The sequence below is a fragment of the Fundulus heteroclitus genome, chromosome 1 (assembly GCF_011125445.2).
Source record: "Fundulus heteroclitus isolate FHET01 chromosome 1, MU-UCD_Fhet_4.1, whole genome shotgun sequence".
In the NCBI taxonomy this organism is placed as follows: domain Eukaryota; kingdom Metazoa; phylum Chordata; class Actinopteri; order Cyprinodontiformes; family Fundulidae; genus Fundulus; species Fundulus heteroclitus.
In genome coordinates, this window is record NC_046361.1 from 1,774,988 (window position 1) to 1,802,663 (window position 27,676).

Genomic DNA, 27,676 nt, shown 5'->3' on the forward strand with positions numbered 1-27,676 from the left:
CACAGCATGATTAGCTCTCAAGCTTCACTAAGAAATAAACTAAGTCAAGATAAAGAAAACTTTTGTTTCCATTAGAAATGCCCATTATCAGTAATCTGACTCTAGCCAGATGTATTTTAATTTTTTTTAAATGTGTTTGCGGCTCAAGTGGCACACGTTTTATTGACAGTGAGCTGACAGGAAGAGGGGGGAAGACAGGTGGCAAAGCGCCGCGGGTCGGAGTCGATCCCGGGCCGGCCGCGTCGAGGACTAAAGGCCTCCTAATATGGTTTGCGCGCCCCGGAAAACAAAACTTGCCAAATCCGGTCGGGAGAAGGGTGAAAACATTGTTTCCACCAACAAAAGTCTTCAAAGCCATTCTCTGATGTTCTTTTAATGAAACAATATTAGGTAGATTGGACAACACGGAAGAAATAGCAGCATCAATGTTAACGCTTGCTTCCTCAATGTGAGCCGCCATTGCTTTCTGAATCAAAACAGTCTCACGTCACGATCACTTCTCCACTATGTTCCATCTATAAAACTCCAGCCCTGCGTCCTGATAGGCTAGAAAATAAAATTGGTTGGAGAAATCACTCTCTATAGGCCCGTTTACACTACACTTATTTAACCGAGCGGCGCCGAGACCAGTCTGAGCTTGGATCAGTTAACCAAGCTGAGACGACCGTTTACACACCGCACTATCCCGGTTCCTTGGTTGCTCCTTGCCTCCTAGTGACGATCTGCGGTACTACCGCTCTCTGGGATTGAAGGCAGAAGCAGCAAAACAAAACGGCAGCGCCCGTAACATGCAGCATGTTATGCTTGATACTGTGATATTTCGGTGTTTGCAGAGAGTCAGGGGAAGAAGGCAACCATTGGTGAATTTATTTGAGAGAGTTGGCTTTTGGGAAGTGGATGAGACAAACGAATGTCTAATAAGGATTTACAGACGCAGGAAACAACGACAGACGCTGAGGTTCATTGCGCTGCTAAGCAGAATCATCTCTGGAAACCGTGTGGCACGGTAAGGAAGCTAGTATTATTATAAATGTCTGAAATTTGTACCGATCCGTTGTGGTGAAGAGAGAGCTGAGCCAAAAGGCGAAGCTCTCGATTTACCGGTCGATCTACGTTCCTACCCTCATCTATGGTCATGAGCTTTGGGTTGTGACAAGAAAGAACGAGATCCCGGATACAAGCGGCTGAAATGAGTTTTCTCCGTAGTGTGTCTGGGCTCTCCCTTAGAGATAGGGTGAGGAGCTCAGTCATCCGGGGAGGACTCAGAGTAGAGCCGCTGCTTCTCCACGTCGAGAGGAGCCAGTTGAGGTGGCTCGGGCATCTGGTCAGGATGCCTCCTGGACGCCTCCCTGGTGAGGTGTTCCGGGCACGTCCCACCGGGAGGAGGCCCAGGGGAAGACCCAGGACACGCTGGAGGGACTATGTCTCCCGGCTTGCCTGGGAACGCCTTGGGATTCCTCCTGAGGAGCTGGCCCAAGTGGCTGGGGAGAGGGACGTCTGAGCCTCCCTACTGAAGCTGCTACCCCCGCGACCCGACCCCGGATAAGCGGAAGAAGACGGACGGACGGACGGACGGACGGTCTGAAATTTGTCTGAATGGAGTGTGAATTGGGATGTGCAGCCAGACACGTCGGAAAAACCGCAGACAGTCAGCTGACTGTAAGGGGATGACGCGGTCTGCTCATGCGCTCTTTATCAGAAAACCGGGCCATAAAAAAAAAAACAGGCCGAGACCTACTCAGGAACTGGTCTGCAGTTAGCGCGGTCCGGTTATGTTTAGCGCGGTCCAGTTCAGTCTGCTGACCATTTACACACAAGAGTTATCTCGGTTACCGAGCTCGGACTGGTCTCGGCTCGGTTAAAAAAGTATAGTGTAAACGGGCCTTATGGGAGATGTCCCAGATGGATGTGAGTGAAGCTAGGCGAAGCGATATCAATCTGGCTAGAGTCAGGTTACATTATCAGATCTTTTAAATAAAAAACACAAATGAATTCCAAATTTCTTCATAGACTTACAGTTTAGTTTTAAGAAAATATGTTATTCTCTCTGTTGCCATACATGGTGCCATTGCATTAACCCAAGCACCTTTTGGCCCATAGTACCTAGTTGGAATAGTTATGTTAAGCTTTTTGAAGTACAAAGTAAATTTTATCTGGAAATATGAAATTGGTCTCAAATGTATTTATTTTAAATGTCTTGGGGAAAGAATTATACTAATTACATATATCCATTTAGATTGGATATAAAGATGTCGGCTATTGACAAACAAATCAATCAATCAATCAATAAATAACATTCGAAACTGAAGCTGAGAAATATAGTGATATAATGTAAAAAACTGCATTTACCAGTCCATCACAGGACCACGCCTTGTTCTGCCTACAAACACAACTAGTATAATTTGTATTCAAGAGAATTTATTAGAAGAAAAGATACAGCCAGGCATAAAAAGAAATAAAAACAAGTTAATATTTGTTTGATAAATGTTTTATATACACATACATGTAATCTCAAAATCTTTCATAACCCAGGTGGATTTAGATTTAAATGACATTTAATTCACCTTAACAGTTTGCTTGTAACAAATGACAGGGGCATCTATGAAATAAGTTAGAAAGAAGAAGCTTTTTGAAAAAGAAATTCTTCTGAAGTAAAAATCCACAATAGATTGTGAGTTCTGAGTTATTATTAATTCCATCTAAACCGTCAATTTGACCAATTAAAGTGTTAAAGCAGGCTTTTAATTCAGCCAATACTTCTATTTTTGATCAGTCATAAATGGATATAAACCTTAGTCTTTTATGTTGCTGCAATTAAACTTTCTCTGGGAAAAAAACTGTGTCCATCTGGATTAGAAACATGTAGCATTATAGCCACTAGACTTTAATCTAAAATACTTGAGGAGAAAAAAAATCCAGCTACTTAACCAGGAAAGGTTCTACAGAAAAGATTTGTTTGAAAAGTTCCCATCAGACTTTAGAGTTCACCTTCACAGAGGCCGCACTGCTCAAGTTTACTAGCGCTACAGAAAGGAAACAGAATTGTTTCCTTTCAGAAGCGTGAGGTAAAAGTAAAAGCATGAGGAGCCATAGAATTTTTTATTATTGTTATTATTGTTTAACCCCCAGAGAAAACGGGTTTTCAGGACTACTTTCTTTCACTTATGTTTCAGACATGTAAAAAAAAAAGACAATTGCATTGCTTTGTTACTTTTAGGCAGGACTACAGCATTCCTTTTCAATCATGAAAGCTTGAAGGTTTTTATGAAAGCTTTCAATTAGTCAAAAAAGCTAAACCAGAAAAAGTGGAAGGAAAGATCAGACATGTCAGACGTATTTCCATCAACTATGTCTCTGTTCTTGTTCTAGATAAGGACTGCAGTCATAGTTCAATCACTTTAGATTTTAGTCTTGGAATGCAATATTAACATGACTGCCTTTGAAAAGAATGTAACCATATTTGATATTGACCCATCTGCTTTTATGTAAATTACATTGACATAATTACTTTTGTAATTTTGAGCAACATAAATAAAATAAATTGTATTTAATGATACATTTGAACCTATGTAAAATATGTTCATGCCCTCTCAATGAAGTAACAGCTTTATGTTATTACTTGGACCTTTAAATACTATGATAAAGAGAAAAGTAGGATTTTTTCCTCTGCAATGAGTGATTGTAGTTAATACAACAGCCTACCATTAATAAGATATATTAAATATAACACATAATGCCAAGCCAACAAGTAATAAGAGAGACAAGTAAAAACAATGAGTTTGAATTCAGGAATGCACAAGTTTTGTCTTTGATGTGGACAAGACTTCAACATCTAGACAACCGGACAGGCACTGTGCTGCTGTCTGCTGCTGCTGCTGCAGGGTCCTCAGAACAGTAATAGGAGTAAGAAGTAAGCCACTTTACAGGGCAGTCTCTGAAAACACAAAGTGTCGAAAAATGTTCCTTAAATTCAAGTTATTTTTGCATTATTTGTAAGAGCAAAGCAACATCACTGAAAATTACACTTCACTTGAATTTTTTATATTAGGCAATCTTGAAAGGTTTTTACCGGTGAAATTTTTGTCCCTTCCTTCTCTGGTACTCTGCCTCATCCACTGTCCACACAGCCCCCTTTTCTCCTTCCACTCGTACAAAACACTTGTGAAGGCTGAGATTGTGTCGTATTGCATTCTGGGAAGATAAATGAAAAATGTTTTTGTGCTAAATAATTTTTTTATTAAGTAAAACACTTAAAAAATTAACAAAGTGAATGTGTTCAACCTTCCACGTAGCTGTGTTGTGTCTGAAGTAGAAGAACATGGTAGTAAACCAGCTGTAAATCTCACTGAGAGTCTTCTGTTTGTTTGGAGACTCCAAGATGGACTGCAAAGTGCATAATGATGGTCACACAGAGCAGGAAGTTGTTACAAGAAATTACCAAGTGTCCCCACACGTACACTGCCAGGAAAACAAACAGCTGCTGTAATTTTAACTGATACTGCTGTGATCTGAAACTTCATGTCACTGTTTTTTATTACTGTGACCAAATATTATATAAACTTAGTTACCCATCTTATCAGGTAAGCATAGGTGTATGGAGGCCTGATGTTGTTGTATTTGTAGCATTCAATGCCTGGGAACAAATCTGCAAAACAACAATGATTTCAAGTCAAAAAACTATCAAATAAATATGATTTTTGATCCCCCTGACCGCAACTACTATCGGGGTATTTGTGACTAATTATGATACAGATCAGTCCACACGATACAATTTGGATCAAAATCTTAAGTCTGGAGGATTTTCATTTCGCATGACTAGTTTATAAGAAGGTTGTATGATATGTAGCAGCACAAAGTAGCTGGAGATGACACCTGCTGGAAGTATAATCACTCTGCTTTGCCAGCCAATGACACTAGAGGGTGTTGAAGCAGGGGTGAATCAGAGTTTCAGATTGTTGTAGGCTCAGAGACGTCGCGCTTCTTGTTGCTGCCCTTTCCTTTTGCCCAAGTATAGACTTTTGGGGAGAACGGGGTTATTCACCCCAGCGTCTCAAGTTGGACTGGTCGCTGTCACCAATTGCTGCTTTGTGTGTTCTCCTATTTTCAGCGTGAAGAAGGAGTTGACCTGATCCAAATTGTGGGTTCCTTGTGCTTGCTGCAGATCCACCATACTCCACTGCTGCATTGCCCTGATAGGATATACCTGTCCGTTTGCCACAAATCAGTTGTCTGTTTTGGTGAATTCAATTTCAGTTTATTTATATAGCCCAAATTTACAACCCATTTCATCTCAAGGCACTTTACAAAGTCAGATTCAATCAAATAATACAGACAGATTGGTCAAAAAGTTTCCTTTCTAAGGAAACCCAGCAGATTGTTTAGTCTTGACAAGCAGCATTCGCTCCTCCTGAAAGAGCGTAGACTAGAGCCACAGGGACAGTTGCCTACATTGTTGATAGCTTTGCAGCAATCCCTCATACTAAGCATGCATGAAGTGACAGTGGAGAAGAAAACTCCCCTTTAACAGGAAGAAAAACCTCCAGCAGAGCCAGGCTCCTCCACGTCGAGAGGAGCCAGTTGAGGTGGCTCGGGCATCTGGTCAGGATGCCTCCTGGACGCCTCCCTGGTGAGGTGTTCCGGGCACGTCCCACCGGGAGGAGGCCCAGGGGAAGACCCAGGACACGCTAGAGGGACTATGTCTCTCAGCTGGCCTGGGAACACCTTGGGATTCCACCGGAGGAGCTGGCCCAAGTGGCCCGGGGAGAGAGACGTCTGGGCCTTCCTACTGAAGCTGCTACCCCGCGACCCGACCCCGGATAAGCGGAAGGAAACGGACGGACAGACAGAACCAGGCTCAGTATGAACGGCCATCTGCTTCGACCGACTGGGGTTTAGAGAAGACAGAGGGGACACACAGAAAAGCACAGAACCACATATTGATCCAGGAATCCTTTTGATGTTATATGGTAATGGCAGATGATCTGCCCCCCTCGATAATGTCACAGCTAACAGAACGCCAGACCAGGTGTACCTACAATTAAGAGAAAAATGACATAGAACAAAAAGTTAAAAGTTGAAATAACAACAAACAATGCAAATTGGAGAACTGTAGGAGAACTCAGCAGAGTGAGAGCAGCCTAAGCCTGTAGCAGCATAACTACAGAGATAGCTCATGGTAACCTAGGCCACTCTAATTATAAGCTTTATCAAAAAGGAAAGTTTTAAGCCTAGTCTTAAAAGTAGACAGGGTGTCTGCCTCGTGGACCAAAACTGGAAGTTAGTTTCACAGGAGAGGAGCCTGATAGCTAAAAGATCGGCCTCTCATTCTATTTTTAGAGACTTTGGGAGCCACCAGTAGACACGCAGTCTGAGAGCGTTACCCTGAGCTACCTCTATAGTTATGCTGCTATAGGCTTAGGCTGCTGGAGGACCTCAGGGTCTCTTTCTCTCACTCTACTGAGTTGTACTGTTCTCCAGTTTTGCATTGCTTGTCATTTTAGCTTTTAACTTTTTGTTCTCTCTCTTTTCTCTTCATAGTAGGTACACCTGGTCTGGCGTTCTGTTAACTGTGACATTATCCAGAAAAGACAGATCACCTGCTATTACCATCTTATGTAGAACAGATTACTGGATAAATGTGTGCTTCTGTGCTTGTTTGTCTCTCTTATTGTGTCTCTGCTCTGTTTTCTCTAAACACCAGTCAGTCGAGGCAGATGACCGTTCATACTGAGCCCGGTTCTGCTGGAGGTTTTCCTTCCTGTTAATGCAGAGTTTTTCTTTCCGCTGTCGCTTCATGCTTGCTCAGTATAAGGGATTGCTGCAAAGCTATGGACAAAGCTTCTCCAGGAGTGAATGCTGCTTGTCGGGACTTTGATGCAATCAACTGGGTTCCCTTATATAGGATATTTTTGACCAATCTGTATAATCTGACCCAATCTGTATAATATGATTGAATTTGACTTTGTAAAGTGCCTTGCGATGACATGTTTCATGAATTGGCGCTATATATATAAAATTTAATTGAATTGAACTGAATTGAAATGTTCACATTCTTGATTGGCAACTAGGTTCTCAAGATATTTAGATAGGAAACGAATATTAGATATAGGTATGCAATTTATTAAGTGATCTTGATCAATAGAGTGTCTTAAGTAAAGGTTTAATAGAAGCTACTTTAAAAGTCTGGGTCACATATCCATTTACTAAGGATAGATTAATCATGTCTAAGATAGGGGCATTAATCAAAGGGGATACTTCCTTAAATAACTATGTTGGGATTGGGCCAACAAACAAGTTGAAGGTTTAGATTAAGCTAAAATTGCAGATAATTAAGAAAGCTCTACTGTGTCTAAACAGTTTAAACACCGATCAGGTTCTCTAAAGATTCCTGCCTGCCTCACTTTCTGAGGATGAGGTAATCATGTTTGGACGGATGGCAATGATTTTATTTTTAATAGACTCTCACTCTGTGTAATTTTGCCAACTGTACTAAAGAGAAACCTAGGGTTATTTTTATTCTCCTCTGTTAATGATGAAAAATATGCTGCTCTAACTCTGCGAAGGGTCTTTTTATACAACTGTAGACTGTTTTTCCAGATTAGGTAGGATTCCTCTAGATGTGTAGAGCACAATTTGGTCTTCAATTTTTTTTATGTTGTGCCTCAAAGAACACACCTCGAAATTAGACCAGGGAGCCAGCATCCCATGAATAACTACTTTCTGTTATGTATTTAGCTGTAACAACAAATTGTTCGGTGGCACTACTTTGTGTGCTTGGTGGAAGAACATCAAGTGTGTTGTTTGTACATCTTTTGACCTGTTGTGAGTACTCCAGCAAATAAAGTGAATTGTACAGAAGGTCTCGTTTGTTGCCCAAAAGTGACAAGATTGAATGTAACACCTTTCTTTTCAGGGGGGCGACGTTGTCTAATGAAAACACAATGAGGAAGTAACACCATCAACAAAAGCATAATCTGTGACGGGGAAGAAACAACATTGCTGTCATCTGCTGCACATTTCTGTGATACTGAGGAAACTAAAAGGGGGACAGACTCTTTAACGTTTGATAAAGTTTTATCTGATAAAGATCTACTACCTTCTTTTGGGGTGGAGAACTCAGTTGAATTGTATTCAAAGGTTATTAAAAATGGTCAGATAGGACAGAGTTGTGAGGAAATACCGTTAATTATTTGCATTCAATCCCATATATCAGCACAAGCTCCAAAGAATGAAGGCACAAGTGCACATTTATGCACATTTTGAGCAAAACCAATTAAACCTAGGATATTATTAAAGGCTACATTAAGGGTATCACATTCAGTGTCAACATGAATGTTAAAATTACCCAGTATAATAACCTTGTCTGTGTTTGACACTAAATCAGAAGAAGTCTGAGAACGGATCTAAAAACAGAGTAAGGGTCTGGTGGATGATACAAAATAAAAAAAACAGAAAAAGTTTTATTGCTTTGTAGTTTGGTTGAGGGAAACTAAAGGTTAAATGTTCATGAACTGTAGTTTTTAATTGGCGTGTGACTAATTTATAAACCAGACTGAAATATGGTTGCTACTCCTCCCAGTCATTCCTGGAATGTAGAAATTGAAATAATAAAAGGGAGTTGACTCATTTATACTAACGTAGTCCTCTTGCAGCCAGGATTATGCGAGACAAAATAAATCAATCTGATTATGAGAAATCAATTCCTTAACTAACAGAGTCTTTAGAGGGAGATACCTTATATTTTATAAACCACACTTAATTGTGAAGTATTCCAGACATGCCTACGTCCCCAGAGACGAGGTAGAGGTGGAAGACAATCATGCAGCACCCACTCGCACAAATTTTAGCTTGACCTGGGCTTAATTTATGGATTTTAAACCTTTTTCTTATTGATGTCTCAGCTATATCTATAGAATTCTAGTTCTTACTTTCTTTTTTATTCTTGTCTATTTTCAATTTCTTGTCTATTCTTTTTTTTTTAGCTCTGAGGACTGACAAGTGTGGTGCTGTTACACTGGATTGTGGCATCTCCTCTTTTGTATGCTTGGTTGTAGTAATCAACAGGACTAGGTGGAGGGAAACCGTAGTGAGTGAGACTTGACGTTTGTTTGCAATGGTTTTTCTTTTTTTTTTCGCATCCAGGAAAGGGTCATTGACACCTACTGGTAAGCCTCAGTAGCTGTGATTTCTATTATGTGTAATACCCTTTTTTATTGCAGCCATCACTTTTATTTTTTCGGCCTTGGTCCAGTTGAATACATTTTGTATATTCAACTTTGAAACTACTTCTCTTGCTCTTTGTAAAATATACCTGTGTGTGTCCTAAACTGTGATTTCCTGGGTGAAAGTCCCATGAAGTGGTGTTGACAATGATCAAACTCCAATTATACTGTGTTTTAAAAACCTTGCTTGCCACACCTTAACTGGAGTCTTCTTCATGGTAACATGTAAACAAAATCTCCAGTGAGATCTCCTTGTCATGGCAGGTATGACAGAAGCCATTAAGAATGTTCAGATTTTTTTTTCTTGTCAGAGAGCGAAACCAACTCTAACCCTCTAACTGTAATCCTTGTTGGTCTCTTCTGCTCCAAATGCAATGTTTGGGAATCTGAATCTGTTTTGGAGCATGAGGACCTGCAAGAAGTCAAAAGGCTTTTCTCAACCGTGAGAGGCGTTCCATGCCGCAATCAAAAGCGAGGAGATGGCACCACACAAGCAAACATCAAGATGACCATTTATGCTGCTGACATTATTGTGCAATAAAAAAAAATACTTTCTCACCTCTTTGACATATACTCTGTAGATTTCTTCCATTATTATTCATAATTATTAAATATTTTTCTGTTATTTCTTTGCCCTTAATAAAACTACACAACTACAGCCACACCTTTAACCTGTCGGCCCGCTGAAATCAATTAAATTCCCCCTCTGGGGATGAGAAAGTTTATCCTATCTACATATTATTTATTGTATCATTGTTAAAGTATCTTATTTGCTAATTTCCTCTATTGTTTAGATGATGGAACATCTCTCTCTGCTTCCACCATTTTTCCTGCTCAAGACAGGAGCAGGGGCTCACTAAAAGTCTTCCTCACTACTCCTAACATTTGTTTTAATTTTAGGAGCTCTTTTAAGGCTCAAGGTGCTTTGTGAATAACAAAATTCTGGTGCTCTGGTGGCGCAGTGGGTAGCGTGACCCATGTACTGAGGCCTTGGTCCTCAACGCAGTCGACCCAGGTTCGACTCTGACCCACGATCCTTTGTCGCATGTCTCTCCCCCTCTTCCACCCCTTTCCTGTCAGCCTACTGTGTTAAAAAACAAGCCACTAGAGCTGTGAAAAATCTCAAAAACAGAATTCTAAGAAAAATCTTAGAATTTGGGAGACATATATATATAATGATTACTATGTTACCTGGCAGTAGATGGGGAGAAGAAGCGTTAGGTGTGCAGTCATTTTGGATCTGATTTGGATTTTTTATTTCCCCAAGTTGGATTCTGTCTTCACTGATGACCTGAGCCTGGCGAAACAAAAGAGAAGATGTTTACCATCTTAAATTGTTTTCTTTCATAATCAGGACAGACATAAACCAACCACTAAATTTTCTCATTAATTAAGAAAACGTTTTTTTTATTATGACTTCTTCGAATTCCTTAAGGTATTTATTTTCCTTTGTGATTGATTTCAGTAGGTGATAACATTTACAAAACAAATGTAAACAAATGTATTTTTAGTCTTTAAACTACAATGAAGGAACAGTTCATATGAAAAATAAAATAACCTTACATACCAGGTTAGCGTATTTGTTTTCGGAAAGATGAACCTGCATTGCGACAAGTTTTTGTTTTTCCAGGACAAGCTGAAAAAAAGAACAGAACACCTAGTTTATGATCAAATTTGTCACATATTTTTTTTATAAAAAAGACTATGTTCCTGCCTATTATTGAGATGTGGTGTGACAGTGCTGTGTGTTTTTATGGAGTTATGGGAAGGAAAGGAATTATTCAAAGGTCAATCAACTCAACACAAAATCTAACTATTTAAACTAACAGACGAATAATGGAGGAACTCCCATTTGTGAAGTTCATACTTTAGTGTAAAATTAAAGAAATAGAAAAGTAGTATTGAAAATTTCAGCACTGGAGCTTGGAAACATTTTCTGCAACAAGAATTTGATGTACTTTTGTTTTATGTTTTACATTATATAACCAAACTGCTTAGCATCCTTGTCCTGTATGAAAAATAATATTATCCAAGAACGGTTAGTGGACATCCTCAGCGCTTGCCAGGTTTCTTTCATTTACTATTCCAATTCTACTGCTCTTAAAGTAGAATGAAGTTTTTCTTCAACAGTTAAACTTGAACATTTCGTCTTTTCTTTGCCTGAGTATGCCATATTATCAAGATTTACTCTGGTATTTAATTTTTACTTTTTTGTTTGGTGTTTCCTTAGAACTAACTTTAGATTATACTAGCTTGCTATTTTTTATTACTAATTATTGTGGGTAACTGTGTATTTGCCCTTTGAATCATTTTGTTACTGAAAAGTGCTATATAAATAAACTTGCCTTGCCTTGTTTTTCCTTGCCTTTGCCACTGTAACACCCAAATTTCTCCATTGTGGAACAACAAAGGAATTTCAATTGAGCAAGAGATAAATGTTCACAAGGGCAACTGAATCAGCTCAATCTCAACACTCCTTTTCTGGAGTTTTTCCTCCATCTGCCAGTAAAGTTTCTGTCCTCCTAAACGAATTTGTCTCACCAAGAGCAATGTTTTGGTGAGTGTGGTCATTGTCAATAGTTCCTTATTCACTGCAGCTTATGGACCTTCCAGACCGAAAGTGGCACCAGCTGCGCTGAGCTCTGACACCTGTTCACTCTGCAACATCAGTATTGTGCTGAACTGAGCCAAAAGAAAAAAAAAATGGAACACAAACCACACCTATGTGTTGCGCTCACCTCTGCGAAGCTGGCTCTGTGCTCGGGTCAACGTTGACATTTTTTGAACATCTAACTTCAACAAAAAATGTTTTTAGTTTGCTGGCTTGTTTGTTGAAAATATGGCAAAAGGCTGTGCTGAAGTTTTGTGTGAAAACTAAAGAATGATGTGAATTAAAAAGTGAATGGAAAAAATTCACATTCAGCCTGACAGAGAGCAATTTGTTCCTATCTGAATTGGCTCGCCTGGTGCTGGCCTTGGAGATTGGTAATCTCAAACTCTCCTAGATGTTACATAAATAAGTATTTTGTTAAACACAATTAAAGTTATATTTTGATTATACATTTTCTTTCTAAAATGCCGATGTTTTGTAACACACATGAATCTTGAGTTGATAAGCATTACACTGTATGTAATTTGTTCACAGCTAGTGTGTTTTGTATGTGTGCTTTCTATGAACAAAATAGTGACCTCTTACAAAAAGAAACAAACCACACCTTTATTTTTTGTGTTGAACATAAAGCTGTACCCCACCTAAGTGCATTGAGAATTTTGTTCTGGGTGTAGTGATGGACTCAGACCTGAAAAGCATCTAAAGACAATTACAAAGTCGGCCTTCTATCACCTGCAGAACATTTCCTGGATTAAAGGACTGATGTCTCAGCAGGATCTGGAAATACTAATCCATGCGTTTATTTCAGCAGAATTGATTACTGCCCGTGTCCTCACTAAGACTAAGAAAGTAGAGCACATCACCCCAGTTCTAGGCCTAACACTGGCTCCCTGTTTCTCAGAGGATAGACTTTAAAATCCTTCTGTTAGTCTATAAATCCCTGAATGGCTTAGCACCTAAATACATCACAGACTTGTTATCAGTTTATCAACGCTCCAGACCACTAAGGTCGTCTTGCTCCAGCCTACTCTGCATACCTAGAACCAGAACCAGAACCAAACACGGAGAAGCAGCATTTAGTTCCTATGTTCCACTGATCTGGAACAAACTTCCAGAAAACTGTAAAGCCTGAGTTCCTTTAAATCAAGATTAAAAACACATTTGTTTAGGACTGCCTTCAACTGCTCTTGTTAAACAGTTTTACTGAAACATCAGTAGTTCAACTTTTTTAGTCCAACTGTTTTTAATGTTCTATTTTGTTTCTACATGTTATTCCTCCTTGATTTTATTCTTTATGTAAAGCACTTTGCATTGTCTGTGTACTGAATTGTGCTATACAAAAAAAATTGCCTTGCGTTACCTTACAATGGGGTTTTTACAGGTCTGCCTAAAAAGTGGATCAGACAGCTGCAGCTGATCCAGAACACTGCCGCCCGCATCCTCACTAAGATTAAGAAAGTAGATTACATCACTTCAGTTCTAAAGTCTTTATACTGGTTCCCTGTATCTCACAGAATAAACTTGTGTTAGTCTATAAATCCCTGAATTGCTTAGTACCTAAATACATCACAGACTTTTATCAGTGTATCAACCATCCAGACCATTAAGGTCTTTTGGCTCCAGCCTGCTCTGCAGAACCAGAACCAGGAGAAGCAGCATTTAGTTCCTATGCTCCACTTATTTGGAACAAACTTCCAGAAAACTGTAAAAGTGCTGAAAGCCTGAGCTCTTTTAAACTATGATTAAAAACACATTTGTTTACAATTGCCTTTGACTGTTCCAGTTTAAGTGTTTACTGAAACATCATTAGTCTAACTGTGTTTAATATTTGCTTTAAGTTTCCATTTTCCCATGTTTTATTTTGTTGAAATTTTTCTACATTTTATGCCAACTTGCTTTTATTCTGTTTTTATTTTCCCATGTTTTAATCATGTAAAGCACTTTGCATTGTCTTTGTACTCAAATGTGCTATATAAATAAATTTGCCTTGCCTTGCCTTTGTTAGCATTACAGTTCTATTTTGTAAAATGTTGAAATGAATGTGCCTTGAATGAAGCTTCAGTCAATAGGCATAATTTAGACATTCATTAACTTTTTGTGTTGAAATGGAATTGAATAACAGACAGACAGACTTTTTGGGATATATGTTTAATCTATCCATGTAAATTGATATGTACCACAAGCTTTGAACGTAGCAGTTATTAAACATTTACTTAAAAAAAACCTCTTTATCAAGATGCCTTAATTACATACCTAAATCTAATCTTCCTTTCTTATCTAAACATATTTGAGGAAATAGTTGCTAATCAAGTATGTGAACATTTACAGAGTAATGACCTGTTTGAAAAGTTTCAGTCAAACTTCAGAATTTATCATAGCAAAGAAACAGCTCTGGTGAAAGGCACTAATGATATTCTCATTGCCTCAGACAATGGACTTGTGACTGTACTTGTCCTGATCTATTCCAGTGCTGCATTTGATATAGTTGATCACAATATTCTCTTAGAAAGATTTAGACATGCTGTAGGGATTAAGGGAAAAGCAGTAGGCTGGTTTAAATTTTACTTTTTCTGAGAAATCCCAGTGTTTATGTTGATAATACATTTTGTTCAAACCCCAGGATTACTTGTGGGGTAGCACAGGGTTCAGTACTTGGGCAAATTCTCCTTACTATACATACATACATACATACATACATACATACATACATACATACAGTATATATATATATATATATATATATATATATATATATATATATATATATATATATATATATATATATATATATATATATATATATATATATCAAGTATTTAGTCGGCCACTGACTGTGCAAGTTCTCTTCCTTAGAAAGATGAGAGAGGCCTGTAATTTTCATCGTAGGTACACTCCAAATATGAGAGACAAAGCAAGAAAAAAATCCAGGAAATCACATTGTATGAATGATCGTGGAAAAGAAGTATTTGGTCAATAACAAAAGTTCAAATCAATACTTTGAGGCATAACTTTTGTTGGTAATGACAGAGGTCAAATGTTTCCTGTAAGTTTTCACCAGGTTTGCATATAGTGTAGCTGGTATTACATGCAGGTCTCCTCTAGACAAGTGATGTTTTAGGACTTTCGCTAGGCAACACAGACTTTCAACTCCTCCCCAAATTATCTATGGGGTTGAGGTCTGGAGACTGGCTAGGCCAATTCAGGCACTTGAAATGATTTTTACAGAGCCACTCCTTCTTTTGCCCGAGTGGTGTACTTGGGATATTGTTATGCTGGAAGATCCAGCCATGTTCCATCTTCAGTGCTCTCACTGAGCATTGAAGAAGAGCCATCCAACTTGGCTTAAATAGAAGTTTTGTTGCATTTATTAATGAGGTTTAACATTTCTCAGTAGGCAGCTACTGTCCGTCTTGCTAATGACAACTGCTATCATTTCCAGCCGCCACCATCGGCAAATTGTGACAAATGTCAATGGTAAGTGACATCAAAATTGCATTGAATCTGCCTTGGTTGTTCCCATCAGAATCACACTCCAATAATTTAGATATGAGTCAGATTCAGGACCACATATCGAAGTGGCTCAAGTCTAACTTGAAAAAAATCAGATATGGACCCGATCTAAGCATTCCTATTTAACCCCTTCAAAAAAATAGATTTGGGGCACATTTGCCGGCAGCATGAACGGGGCCTGAACTGGGCTGTGGGGGGAATCTCTCCCTCTTGACCAGCAGGATCACACTCTCCCCCCCTTCCTCTGTTCCCCCCTTTATCCCCTTTTGCTTCCTGCCTCTTGGTGAAGGCGGAAGCTTTTTTTTTCTCTCCTCTCATTTTCCCTCTCCCTCCCCCGTTTCCCTGCCTGCTTCTATCTATCTTTTTGGAGCCTCTTTTTGGAGGCTCTTCCAAACTGTAAATTGTGGATCTGGTCAGCTGGACTCTCAATACAATTGATCACATTTTCTCAACATGAAGACTGGGCGAAGGAGAACCCCTGCGCCTGACGGGACATGTGCAGCTGGACACATGGTGGGAGGAAGATCGCGTCTTTGTCCCTCTTGCCAGTCAAGGATGTTGAAAGTGTGTTCAGAATTGGATTTATGATAACAGGATCTCTACTTTTTGGAGCTGGCGGTTACCTGGAGTATCAAGTAATTCGGAAAACTTCGGCAGCTGTTTCGGCCCATGTCAAGGCTGCCTGAACTATGTGAGGGGTATGGCCCCTACAGGCACTCAGAATGAAAGGCTGTGTAAGCAGAACTCCAGGCCAGCTGTGGTTTCTGAACTAACTGGCAGAATAGGAACGATCTTGGAGTAAACTGGAAGCTGGACTCTGGCAGAATGACCACAATTTCGGCTTTTATGGTGTTGCCATTGAAATGTACCAGTGAGATTTTAAGGCAGACAGAAAAATAAGAGCTTGCCTGCCAAAAACAAATTCTGCTCTCCAGACTGGTTTCCATGCAATCTTAATTTATCCTGGATGTTATGTAAACAAGACGGTTTGTGACATCTGTGACCTGGGGCCCGTTCTTCATACGTTGCTTAAAACATCCAAAAACAAATGACACATCCAAGATGATTTCATCAGGCTAATCATGATCCGGCTAATTGGGTTCTTCGAACACACCTGTTGTTTATGATTAGTATCGCTGGATTGAGTTATCTGAGATAACTGCGCGTTCATGCGTTGGTTTAAAAGGGGAAATATATCGATAGTAGAAACAATGATCAGCAACGTTGCTATTGGCTGTTCAACATGGCCAAAGAACGCGCACAGTTTTTCTCTCAAACAGAACGAGAGCTTTTAATGATAGGTTGTGCTGAATTTTAGTCATTAATTAAAATGACAGGGGATTTACACAGTAGTCACAAAAAAGTTACTGGAATATTACAAGCAATAGTGAATTAAAGAGTTTTAAACAACTTCAAGATAGCTATAACCTGGAATAATGTGATTTCTTTAGATACCTTCAGCTAAGATACCATTACAATGAAAATATAAAATTTTCGGAGGAGGATGAGACAGGTATACTTAAAATCTTATTAGATTCCAGCAACGGAAGACCTCCCAAAAAAAAACAATATCCAAACTATACTCATGTCTACAAACAGAGAAAATGTAATACAACATATCTTAAGGTTAAATGGGAAAAAGAAGCTAAACCCATGGAGGGAATTTTCCTGGACATGCATGGTGTTTTTTTGTTACATCTAATATTAAAAGTAAACATTGTAACAACACTGAGAAGGCAAAATGTTGGAGGAACTGTGGGAATGTGTCTGCAGGACATTTTCATGTCTTCTGGGAATGTACTAAGATCGCATCCTACTGGACAGGAGTGATAAAAGAAATCAATACTAAAATGGACTTAAATTTACGCTGTGATTTTACTACGGTTTTCCTGGGTAGTTTACCCCAAGAGCTGAGAAAGTCCGATAGATATCTACTACTAATATGAATAGCACGTGCAAATAAAGCTATAACTCGCAGGTGACTTGATGCGGAACCACCATCATGTTCGGACTGGAAGCACATATTTGAGGAAATTTACACAATCATGATGTGCATGACTTTTTCATTAAGACTTGCCACTTATAAATACAATAAATACTGGAAAAATGGAACATTCATCAGAACTTGACAAACTGTATAAGTAATATAATTACTTTTTTCCTTTTTTATTATTATTCAACTGCTCTTGTCAAACTAGTTGCTCTGTCATTTTTGTTGGAGGGGGATCCAATTGTTCATGTATGTATGTATGTATGTATGTATGTATGTATGTATGTATGTATGTATGTGTATTTCTAAAACTACTAAAATGACAAAAATAAAGTATATAAAAAAACCCGACAGGTAACACCTCAAAGTCTGCTAAAGCCAGGAGAGAGGGCTGGCAAAAAGTAGCAGACAAATTAAATGCGTAAGTACTATCCATGGTAGATGGATAGTACTTACAATAGAACATGGGGACATGAAAAAGTAAAGTACAAGAATATTCTACAAAATAGTAGCCTTTAATTATTATACTGTGTTTAAAGCACTTTTTCCTCTTTTTAAAAGAGCAGGTTTAAGTTTGCGCACATGTTGATATGACTGCAAGTCCAGGATGACTTTCAAAGAACCAAACAATTCAAGATCAAGCCATATCGTCAACAATCAAATCCAGCTAACTGAGTTAGTGACGTACAAAGAATGGGCCCCTGGACAGAGCTCACTGAACTGCCTGATAAAAGTTCCATCACTATCAGACTCACAGTTCACAGACAAACGCACACACACAATTCCACTAAAACACACAGGCACATACACACACCGCCTTTGCTGTGCTTTCTTCCCTTATTATGCTGCATCCTGTTATAGCTGTAGTGTCAGAAAGGTAAGAACAGAGACCTCAAGCTTTAGCTTTATGAATATAAGCAAATAAGCTTTGAATTTTCTAGTGATGAAGCTTGTTCCAGTAAAACAATGAAACAAAAGAAGTTATTCTATTTGTAGCGTTGGAAAGGTTTGACAAAACTACTTTAGATCAGAAATCCCCAACAATATACTTACCTTATTTCTCACTATTAATATAAACAATTAAGTCTTTCTGTATGTTTGTTATTGTATGAAAGAATTCTAGTCAAGGATGTACTAGCTTATTCTTTTGATTTTCCTCTGTTTTAGCTGTAGTGTCAGAAAGGTCGGATCAGAGGCCTCTGATTATTGTACATTATTTTCTCTTGAACAATTTAAAAAATATAATTTATGGGATATTGATAAGATGTTTGTGCAGTTTGTGCAGACCAAAGAATACTTTTTTCTCACACTAGAGAAATTCAATGTGAAGATTTAAAAATCACCAACAGTATTTGCCCACCTAAAATTAAGTCTCACCTGACGTTCCATGTACTGAACGATATCATGCTGCACCCTCCACTGAGCAATGCTTTTGTCACTGTGTCTGTGTTCAGAATGGAGGTGCCTGAGGACAAAAGTGGTTAAGATTATCAGAACAATGTTGCTTAGACATTAAAAAAACATTCTTGAATGGATTTTGCTTAACAATCCTCTGAAGGCTGTGGTCATTCCTATTGGTGGTGCAGCTTTTCTTACCACACTTTTCCTTACACCTAACTTTGTATGTATTTAATGTTTTCACAATATTCCAATGCATCAAATTGTCTGTAAGTTATAATCATCATAATTACAAGAAATAAAGCCTTGAAGTTTTTCACTCTATGAATAACATGAGTTTCACTTTTTGAAATAAATGACTTTTGTCAGTATTTGCATTTCTTGAACTGGACTTGTAAAGACCTCCCCAAAATCACTTAATAATTCATAAATATTTTGCTGTAGAGCTAAATATCCCTGTCATTGCTCGCTGCTAAATCTGTTGCACAGAAATGGCGAAAGTACAGCGTAAATGCAAACATCTTAAGACATGGTTGCCAGGAAAGATGATCATTCATCACAGAAACACCCAAGAGACACATGATACTGCTAGAGTAGCTTATAAAAAGTTTCCTAAGGAAACCCAGTAGATTGCAACAAGTCTTAACAAGCAGCATTCACTCCTCATGAAAAAGCATAGAGCCACAGGGACAGTTGTCTTCATTGTGGATGGCTTTGCAGCAATCCCTCATACTGAGCAAGCATGATGCGACAGTGGGGAGGAAAACTCCCCTTTATCGGGAAGGAAAAACCTCCAGCAGAACCAGAACCAGGCTCGGTGTGAACAGTCATCTGTCTCGGCCGACTGGGGGTTAGAGAAGACAGAGCAGAGACACAAAAGCACAGAAGAAAGCACAGAAGAACACAATAAAGGAACCCTTTCTACATTAAAAGCATAATAGCAGATGATGTGTCTCCTTTGGATGATGTCAAAACTAACAGAACGCCAGACCAGGTGTACCTACTATGAAGAAAAAAAGAGAGAGAACAAAAAGTTAAAAACTGAAATGACAACAAGCAATGCAAAACTGGAGAACAGTAGAACTCAGTAGAGTGCGAAAAATAGACCCTGATGTCCTCCAGTAGCCTGAGCCTTTAGCAGCATAACTACAGAGATAATACAGGATAACCTAAGCCAACATTTATCATCCAACAGTTGTTTAACAATCAAATTAATGAAGTGGTGTTTATGAGAATGTTTGGGAGCCAACTCACTTTAAGAAAGCTGAGAAATCTTCCGATACCTCACCACAGCCTGGCCAGCGGCAAAGACCACTTACAAACAGTGCACTCATCCCCTCTGGTATTCTGGAAAAAATAAAAAAGTTATTACACTTTCTCAGTGTTAACAACCAGTAACAAATTGTTTTATTAACTTTCATTTCTAAATTTTCTTATGCTATTCCATATCTTTTTTGGCTCTAGTGGCCTTTATTTGACAGTAGGCTGGGTTGAGCGAGAGAGGAAGACATGTGGCAAACAACAGGCTGGGACTCAAACCCGGGACAGCCACATCAAGAACTGAGGCCTCCGGAAATAGGTCACATGTTCTACCCCTGCTCTACCCCTGTACCCCACATTCCTGCCTTCATAACGATTACACCTATAAACCTACTAGTGAAACATATCCACCCTATGTAAAAACAGGAGTGCTTCATTGAAAATACAGCAGTAGGATATAAGAACTATTGAAAGGCAGCGGGGAAGCACACCTGTTTGTTTTACTTTTTGACAAAGATAGAATGAGTTAGATAAGCAGTAAACGTATGGATGAGGTTGGAGCTCTTGAAAGGGACAAGAAGGTTACCCAAGCTCCAGTCCTAATACTATCCTACAACTTTTTTATCACTTTTTTCACTTATACAACAATCCTGACTCAGATCAATGGCTTCTTACCAGGCCTCTGCAGACTAGAATTTCTGCTGAGGGAATTCACCCATTTCATTCTGATTTATTGAAGACCTGTATCTAAAAGCTGCTGAATGGTAGCTCTCAAGGACTGGTCTTGGAAGAGAGCGAGAACATCTGCAATGAATTCGATGTAGCACTAATCGACCATTGTATAAACCAGTCTCTTTAAAGCTGTGGCCCTCTGGGGGTCCTCCTGGGACGGGGGCCTCAGTAAATTGTAGTGAAGACAAAAAGAATCTTACTACTTTTAATAATTTTCATAAAATGTAACCTCAATATTTTTTCATCAGTATTATAAAATTTTATTTCTAATAATATCAAACCAAACTGTTATTTGCCATGCTCTTCTTTCTGATTTTCTGACAGCTAAATTTAATATGGCAGCTAGTGGGGCAAGCTCAAAATGGGCAGGTTTTTGACAAGAGAGACAGCAAAGGAAACAGAACAAGAACCCTGCTGTGGAGGACAACTGTTGGCAAAACACCTAAGAACTCCCGGCCAACTAAAACCAGAAATATGAGGCAGCAAGCATGAAGTATAACTGTACATACAGAAAAATGGCCCATGACTTCCCAAAATGCATCCTCTGTCTGGAGACAATCTCAAACAAGTGTTTAAAACCTTCTAAAGTTCAGCATCAATTGACAAAAAAATAAATAAAAAAAATATCTGACAGAGGCCAAAATAAAACGGTTAACTTCTTTAAAGGTAAAGTAGTGCATTGGGTTGGGGAATCTGCTGCTTTCACACAGCAAACTACTATCCCCACATGACTCCTGCTAAAGGAGACTCACACAATTGGAGAGGATTTGATCCTGCCAACTGAAAGACTAAATATGTACTATTTACAAAGATTATGATGTGATCAAACAAGGTCCAGTAACAAAAATTGTTCCCACCACTTCAACAAGAGCTGTTGCCATGTGTCTCTCAATTAAACCAGTTTCACATGGAGCCCTTCCAGAAGATATTTCAAAGACTCCTAACCATGAAAACATATGGATAATTATGGATAACTCTGAGCATAATCTTTGTCAGAACTTAATTTTGTTAGGCCAAGATTGACAGAATATTTCAGCCTGACACAGTGTTGTGCTTAAAAGGTTTATTTAAAAAAATAAAAAACCTAGGTGCAGTCAGGCAATAGTCCCAAAAAAAGGCATGGGCCAGGCAATGGTTACATCAGATTGCACACAGCAAGAGATGGCAGGCTAATAGGCTGGGGCAAGGTTCTGATCTGAGAAGCAGGAAAACCTCTGCTGGAGTCTGGTAAGGCTGAAAAAGTTGAGACTGAATACAAAATCCAAGAGTCCTATGGGTCCTATATGGAGTAGGCAGGCAGGAGATGGCTGACAAAGAGCTGAGCTAGAATCAAGGTCAAGACAATAGTCCAGGTTGTGTCCAGGGAACAGAAGCCATTGAGGTGTCTAAGCATGGGCAATGTTAGACAGGGAAATCCAGAGACAAGTACTAGGTCAAAAACCTAGTAGGTAGGCAAAGAACGCTGGACATCCACTCACAGCCTATGGCTTTCAAATTATCTGGCAACTGAATGACTGTGGGAGCTCCGTATGTAAAGGTAGCAGCGCAAATGGAAGCGATGAAGGTAAATGAGCTGTCACAGGTAAAGCTGCTCACGCTAATGAGTAAAATGCTCACGCTAATGAGTAAAATGCCACGCCACCTTCTCATGAGTAAAACATTAGAAGGTGGCGTGCAGCAAGCTGGCCCAGTAAAGGAGGGCAAAATTTTGTGTTTTCAGTCAAAGGCTTCTCTAGATGTGCTGTAATACTGATAACTACAGGAGATTCTTCCTGTCCACAGTCACCATCTGCAACAACGTTTGATGAGACCTCTATAATATGAGCTACTGTAGTTAACTTTGTGAGTAATACTTGATTTCTAAACTGCATTGAATGGAACTATGTAGTAGGCCCAATTCCATCAGGTCTTATAAGCCACGCACCACACAGCTTCGACCGCTAGCAAGTGTTCTAGGAACAGTTTTTTCAGGGCCAGCCCGGGTTGTTCCAGCCCTACTCACCAGCAGGGTCAAACTGAGTGGACTGGAGACGAGTTTTGACATGTTCACACTGCTTTTTAGTGATTGGCCTAGGGGCGAAAGGAAATGAGAATGTTTTCTCTGAGGAAGTCCAAAACAAACGGCTAAAGCCACCCCCAGGGGGCATTTCCTCTTCCAGGCATTTCTAGGCTGGCCGACAAAGATAAACCGAATAGAGAAGAGCAGAGCTGGCCAGGCTGCTGTACATTAGGCATCTGCTCTTTGAATTTAAGATGTTTCAAATGTTGTCAATTCACAATACGGTAATAGTATTGACTGATGATTACTGATTTAGTCAACTTCTTTAACAGTAAATTATGCCTTTTTATGATAAAGATAGAAAATTCATTAAGTTTGCATTTAGTCACCTATTATTAAGCGCGGTCTTGACTGAAGGTTGCTTTTGATGGTCTCTGCTTGACGACAGAAGATAAAGGCTTGGGCTTGGCGTTGACAGCATCATGGCAGAATCTGACCAGGGAAGACCTGTATCCTCCTCCTCTTTACAAAGAGAACTTGGTCCACTACAATCTGTATATAATGGCAGAAAAACATTTTGTTGGATTATGATGTAAACACAAAAGCAAGTGCATGGTGCATGGACCTTAGATCAAATAAAATGTATAATTCTTGATAGGTATAATACATTTTTAATATTACAGATAGCTGCATTTTTGGATTACACTGAAACTTAGATTTAGACTGACTTAAAGTTAGGACTTGGAATAGCATGTGCATTGTTAACGAGGACAAGCCACAGAAAGCTATTTTCTTACCATGCTGTTGTCTAGAAGCTGTTTGTTGAACATGACGCAAAACTGATGGTCTCCTATGTTTATGCTTCAGTATCTCATCCATTCTGCTCCAAAACTAAAAAAAAGAGAACCAACAATGTCAGTATCCACGTATCTACACACGACAAATCTACAATGTTATCCTTCTGGTATATGTGTCTCGCATTATTTGTGCTTTTTGTGCAAGAGGTTTTTTGATACCTCAAACTGTATCCTGTTATAGGATAAAGTTTGAGTTATGTTTTTTAACCTCTCACCTTCCCTTTTTTTTGTGGCCTCTATCTTTTCACAAAGTAATGGCAGCGCCCTGTGGGCACCGTGTAAGGCGGTTGACCTTGGCAGCAAGGCTTCAGTAAATCATCTCCCCCTGAAATGTTTGTGATGTTTGTTTGTTCATGTTATGGCGATTGTACTGAAACAACAATTTCCCCCTGGGATTATCAAAGTATGTCTGATATCCTGATCCGATGTTTGATTTATGGTAAACCCTCAAACTGCCTTCTGAAAAACAGAAAACCGAAGTTTGAAATGACTACACTATTAAGAAGCATAAGTGCAAGTTATTCTGACATATTCAAGGTGTTCAGAAAAAAAGTAATTATCCATCCATCCATCCATTCATTTTCTGACCCGCTTAATCCCTCATGGGGTCGCGGGGGTTGCTGGTGCCTATCCCAGCGTTCACCGGGCGAGAGGCGGGGTTCACCCTGGACAGGTCGCCAGTCTGTCGCAGGGCAAAATGTAATTAAAAATAAAAAAAATATACAAATATCTTAAAAGATTAAGAGCAATATATCTCAATTATCCCTGTGCAAATCCTCAGTTTTCTAGGTCATGGCAACCACAAACAGGCTTCAATTGAAGGCCACTGGACTTTCACCCAGTTTTTCTGAAAACCTTTCGACACCTATCCAGGAGTCTTTGTTAGTTCTGGCAGCTCGCACTGAGCAACCTGCAGTTGGTGCACTGCTGTTTTTAAGGACATGGGGGCCCATCCTCCTAGGTGCATTCCGAATCAGATGCAAAATGACCACCCACCTGTCACTCTCCTGGGTTGTTAGAGGCTAGTGCTTGGTGTGAGTGGAGTCCTTGGTCCTTGGTCACCTGAATCATGATTTTAAAGTAGTCACATTTATCCTACTGAATGTCTACTGGAAACAAGTAAACAAGACCTCTTGAATCTTTGCATTATCAAGCTTTCAAGGTTATGGATAAAAGTACATGACAGGATAACCCTTACCATATACTGAACAATTATAGGGTTCTAAGTTTGAAAACATAATCCTTTCTGCTTCCTTCATGATGTCATTTTCAACTTTAAAGTAATTTGTTTTCATGAGCTGTTAATAGGTGAGCAGAGTAACAAGGTTGACCGCTAGATGGGAATGTAGCATCCCTAAACACAAAACTGCATTTGGATAATCAGCATTTCCAACCAAACTTCCTACTAAATCAACATATACTGTAGACCATATAACCTTTCCTCAGGGAAATAAAAAAAAAATATATTTTAATGCCAGGGTTCCCTTTACTTTCCAAAAACATGTTATCTCATCTGACAATTCTAAGTTGCCTTAAGGTAAGAGTGTGTGTGCTTGATTGTCTGACTTCTGTCTCTGCGATTTACTGGAGACCTGTCAAGGTCATACCACACCATATGGTCATTGACCACTGGCGTTACGGAACAGTCCAATCTAGAAATATTCAGCAGGTATAGAAGATGGTTGGATGGAGATCTGGAAAATAACAGTGTTATAATTTTACCAAAGTTACTAAGCTTCTAAAGTTATGCAAATTGTCATGGTTTTGGGTTTTTGTGTGTATTTTTGGACTATTCTGGACTATTTATTGTTTCATTCCTCTCAGCCACCAGTTATTGTATCCGCTCAGTCATCTCCCAGTCATCTGTTAATCAATTAGACCTGCTGCCACTAATTAGGGCCAACAATGATCACCTGTCACTCTCACTACTTATACCTCAGCCAACTCATCCCTGCCAGAATATCTCATCTCATGTGCACTGCTGCTGAGATTTCTACCAGTTCCTGTGTGTAGAGCCTGCTGTGGCGCTGTTCATGTTCAGTCTCACTGATGTATTGGTTCCAGTGTCTGGGTGCTGCTCCTTGTTACTTCCAACTGCTTGCTCTTCCTGTCCTGGTGGTTCCTCGGCCTGCCTTGTACATTCTGGTTAGTTCCTGCTTTCATCTCTGGTTCTGGTCTGCTACTGCACCTGTTCAAGTCTTGTTCTGCATGCCTGCCTGCCTCGTCAGCCACTACTCATCAGTCCAGTCTGTTTCTGTCTGTCTGCATCATCAGGCATTATTCATTAATTTCATTAACCTTTTAAAACGTAACTCTGTTGTCTGGCTGAAATATTGGGTTCTCTGAACACTATTCGTAACACAAATGGCACATTTGCATGTGGATTTGGGTTTTGCATCTTAAGTGAAAAGTTTTGATAAATGCGAAATATCATCGACTCTCATAGAGACTCTCTTGGACTTCACAAACTGATAAGACAAAAGTCCAAGAGGATTCTGTATGTGATTGGACACTTGCGAAGCGGAAATTGGACCAAACTGCAGAGTCTGGTAGACAAAAATTGATGCACATGCCAACCAATAATCTGCAAGATTTGTAAGAAGTTTTACAGAAGATTTACATGCAATCAAACAAAAGTGGCGCAATAGCAATGTAAGGTAGCTGAAGTACCAGTCATTATACTACGTGAAAGTTACCAGACATGATTATGGCAGACACATTGAACAATGGTACCACAGTTTGGAAAAGCTTGACAGAGGTCACCTTTACAGATTGGATTTATTATCCCTTACAAATGGTCAGGCCAAGGAGTTGAATGCGCATAACTAGAGAGAGATATGTATAACAACAATATTGTTTAATACAATATAACTTAGAGCTAGAAGTTATGATTAACCTAGAAAACTGTAGGCTTTAAATTGGGTGTACATATTGTTCTTTTGATGTTTTCAGTTCCTTTTAAAAGGTTCTTGTATACATCAGTTATACTTCTTCTCTGTATGCTGTGAGTATTTGAAATCAAAAGTCAAATTCTGTGTTTGTGCACAAAATTCCGGCCACTAAAGCTGATTTATCATCCAAAGTTCCACTCAGATTTATTATACGGTTTTATTCTACACCGAGACCTTTTCCATCCTGTTTTTACCGCTACAACCCAGTGAAATAGTTCGAACTTGTGTTTAGGAAGTGGTAAAGTTTGTTCCTGCAGGGTTGAGTGAAGATACATGTTGCACACCTGACTTCCTGAAGAATGTGGTAACGCTACTTGCCTGATTTAAGGTGGGGGATGGTGTGTATCTCCCAGCCATATAAAAAACATTTTTTTACTGCATATTATTCTGTTTTCTTTAGAGCAGGTAAAATAAAAACCTTCAAATATTCACCTCAGTGAATATTTGAAGGTTTATGCCAATATTTTTATTTATATTTTTTTTATTAATTGTGCAACAGAAAAACTAAGAAGGATAAAAGCAACTTTGGAGCAAAGAACATTATACATTGCCCTTATGATTTATATTCAAAATATTTCCATTTAGTGGTTATTTTTATTAAATCCTGTTAGAAAAAGTAAAAGAATGACCAGAAATACTTTTACTGTCTCACATATGGGAAAGTTGGGGCTGTACAGGCAATAACTCTAAATGGTAAATGGTAAATGGCTTGTACTTGTATAGCGCTTTAACTAGTCTTGATGACCTCCAAAGCGCTTTACACTACAGTTCAGTCATTCACCCATTCACACACACATTTACACCCTGACGGTGGTGAGCTATGTTAGTAGCTACAGCTGCCCTGGGGCACACTGACAGAGGCGAGGCTGCCATGCACCGGCGCCACCGGGCCCTCTGACCACTGCCACTCTCATTGAAGAGGAGCAAATACTTACTTGATTTTTCCCCCCTGAAACATATTGGTTATTTAGCTTATTACGTTGAATCCATTAATTTGCAATGGTTGGCATTGATGTTGTGGAGGATGAGTAGAGTAGCCAAACAAATGCTTTCAAATAAGAGTATCACTAGTTAGACATAGTTCTGCTCGCGCAGAACTAAAAAATAGTGATCCATTGTTTTGATATCTGATTTGATTGTGAAAACA

General features: G+C 39.2%; 1 protein-coding gene across 1 annotated transcript in view; it reads right to left on the reverse strand.

Moving 5' to 3' along the window:
* Nucleotides 1–1,936: 1,936 nt before the first annotated feature.
* foxp3b (forkhead box P3b) overlaps nt 1,937–27,676 on the reverse strand; it is a 33,217-nt gene continuing 7,477 nt past the window's right edge. Inside the window, exons 2-11 of the mRNA XM_012857666.3 lie at nt 23,519–23,612; nt 23,111–23,273; nt 19,985–20,077; nt 18,710–18,797; nt 10,789–10,857; nt 10,413–10,518; nt 4,569–4,645; nt 4,282–4,383; nt 4,070–4,191; nt 1,937–3,934 (exon numbers count right to left, since the gene is read on the reverse strand). Of these exons, the coding sequence (XP_012713120.1) occupies nt 3,826–3,934; nt 4,070–4,191; nt 4,282–4,383; nt 4,569–4,645; nt 10,413–10,518; nt 10,789–10,857; nt 18,710–18,797; nt 19,985–20,077; nt 23,111–23,273; nt 23,519–23,600 (1,011 nt within the window). The 5' untranslated portion in view covers nt 23,601–23,612 and the 3' untranslated portion in view covers nt 1,937–3,825. The remainder of the gene's footprint in view (nt 3,935–4,069; nt 4,192–4,281; nt 4,384–4,568; nt 4,646–10,412; nt 10,519–10,788; nt 10,858–18,709; nt 18,798–19,984; nt 20,078–23,110; nt 23,274–23,518; nt 23,613–27,676) is intronic.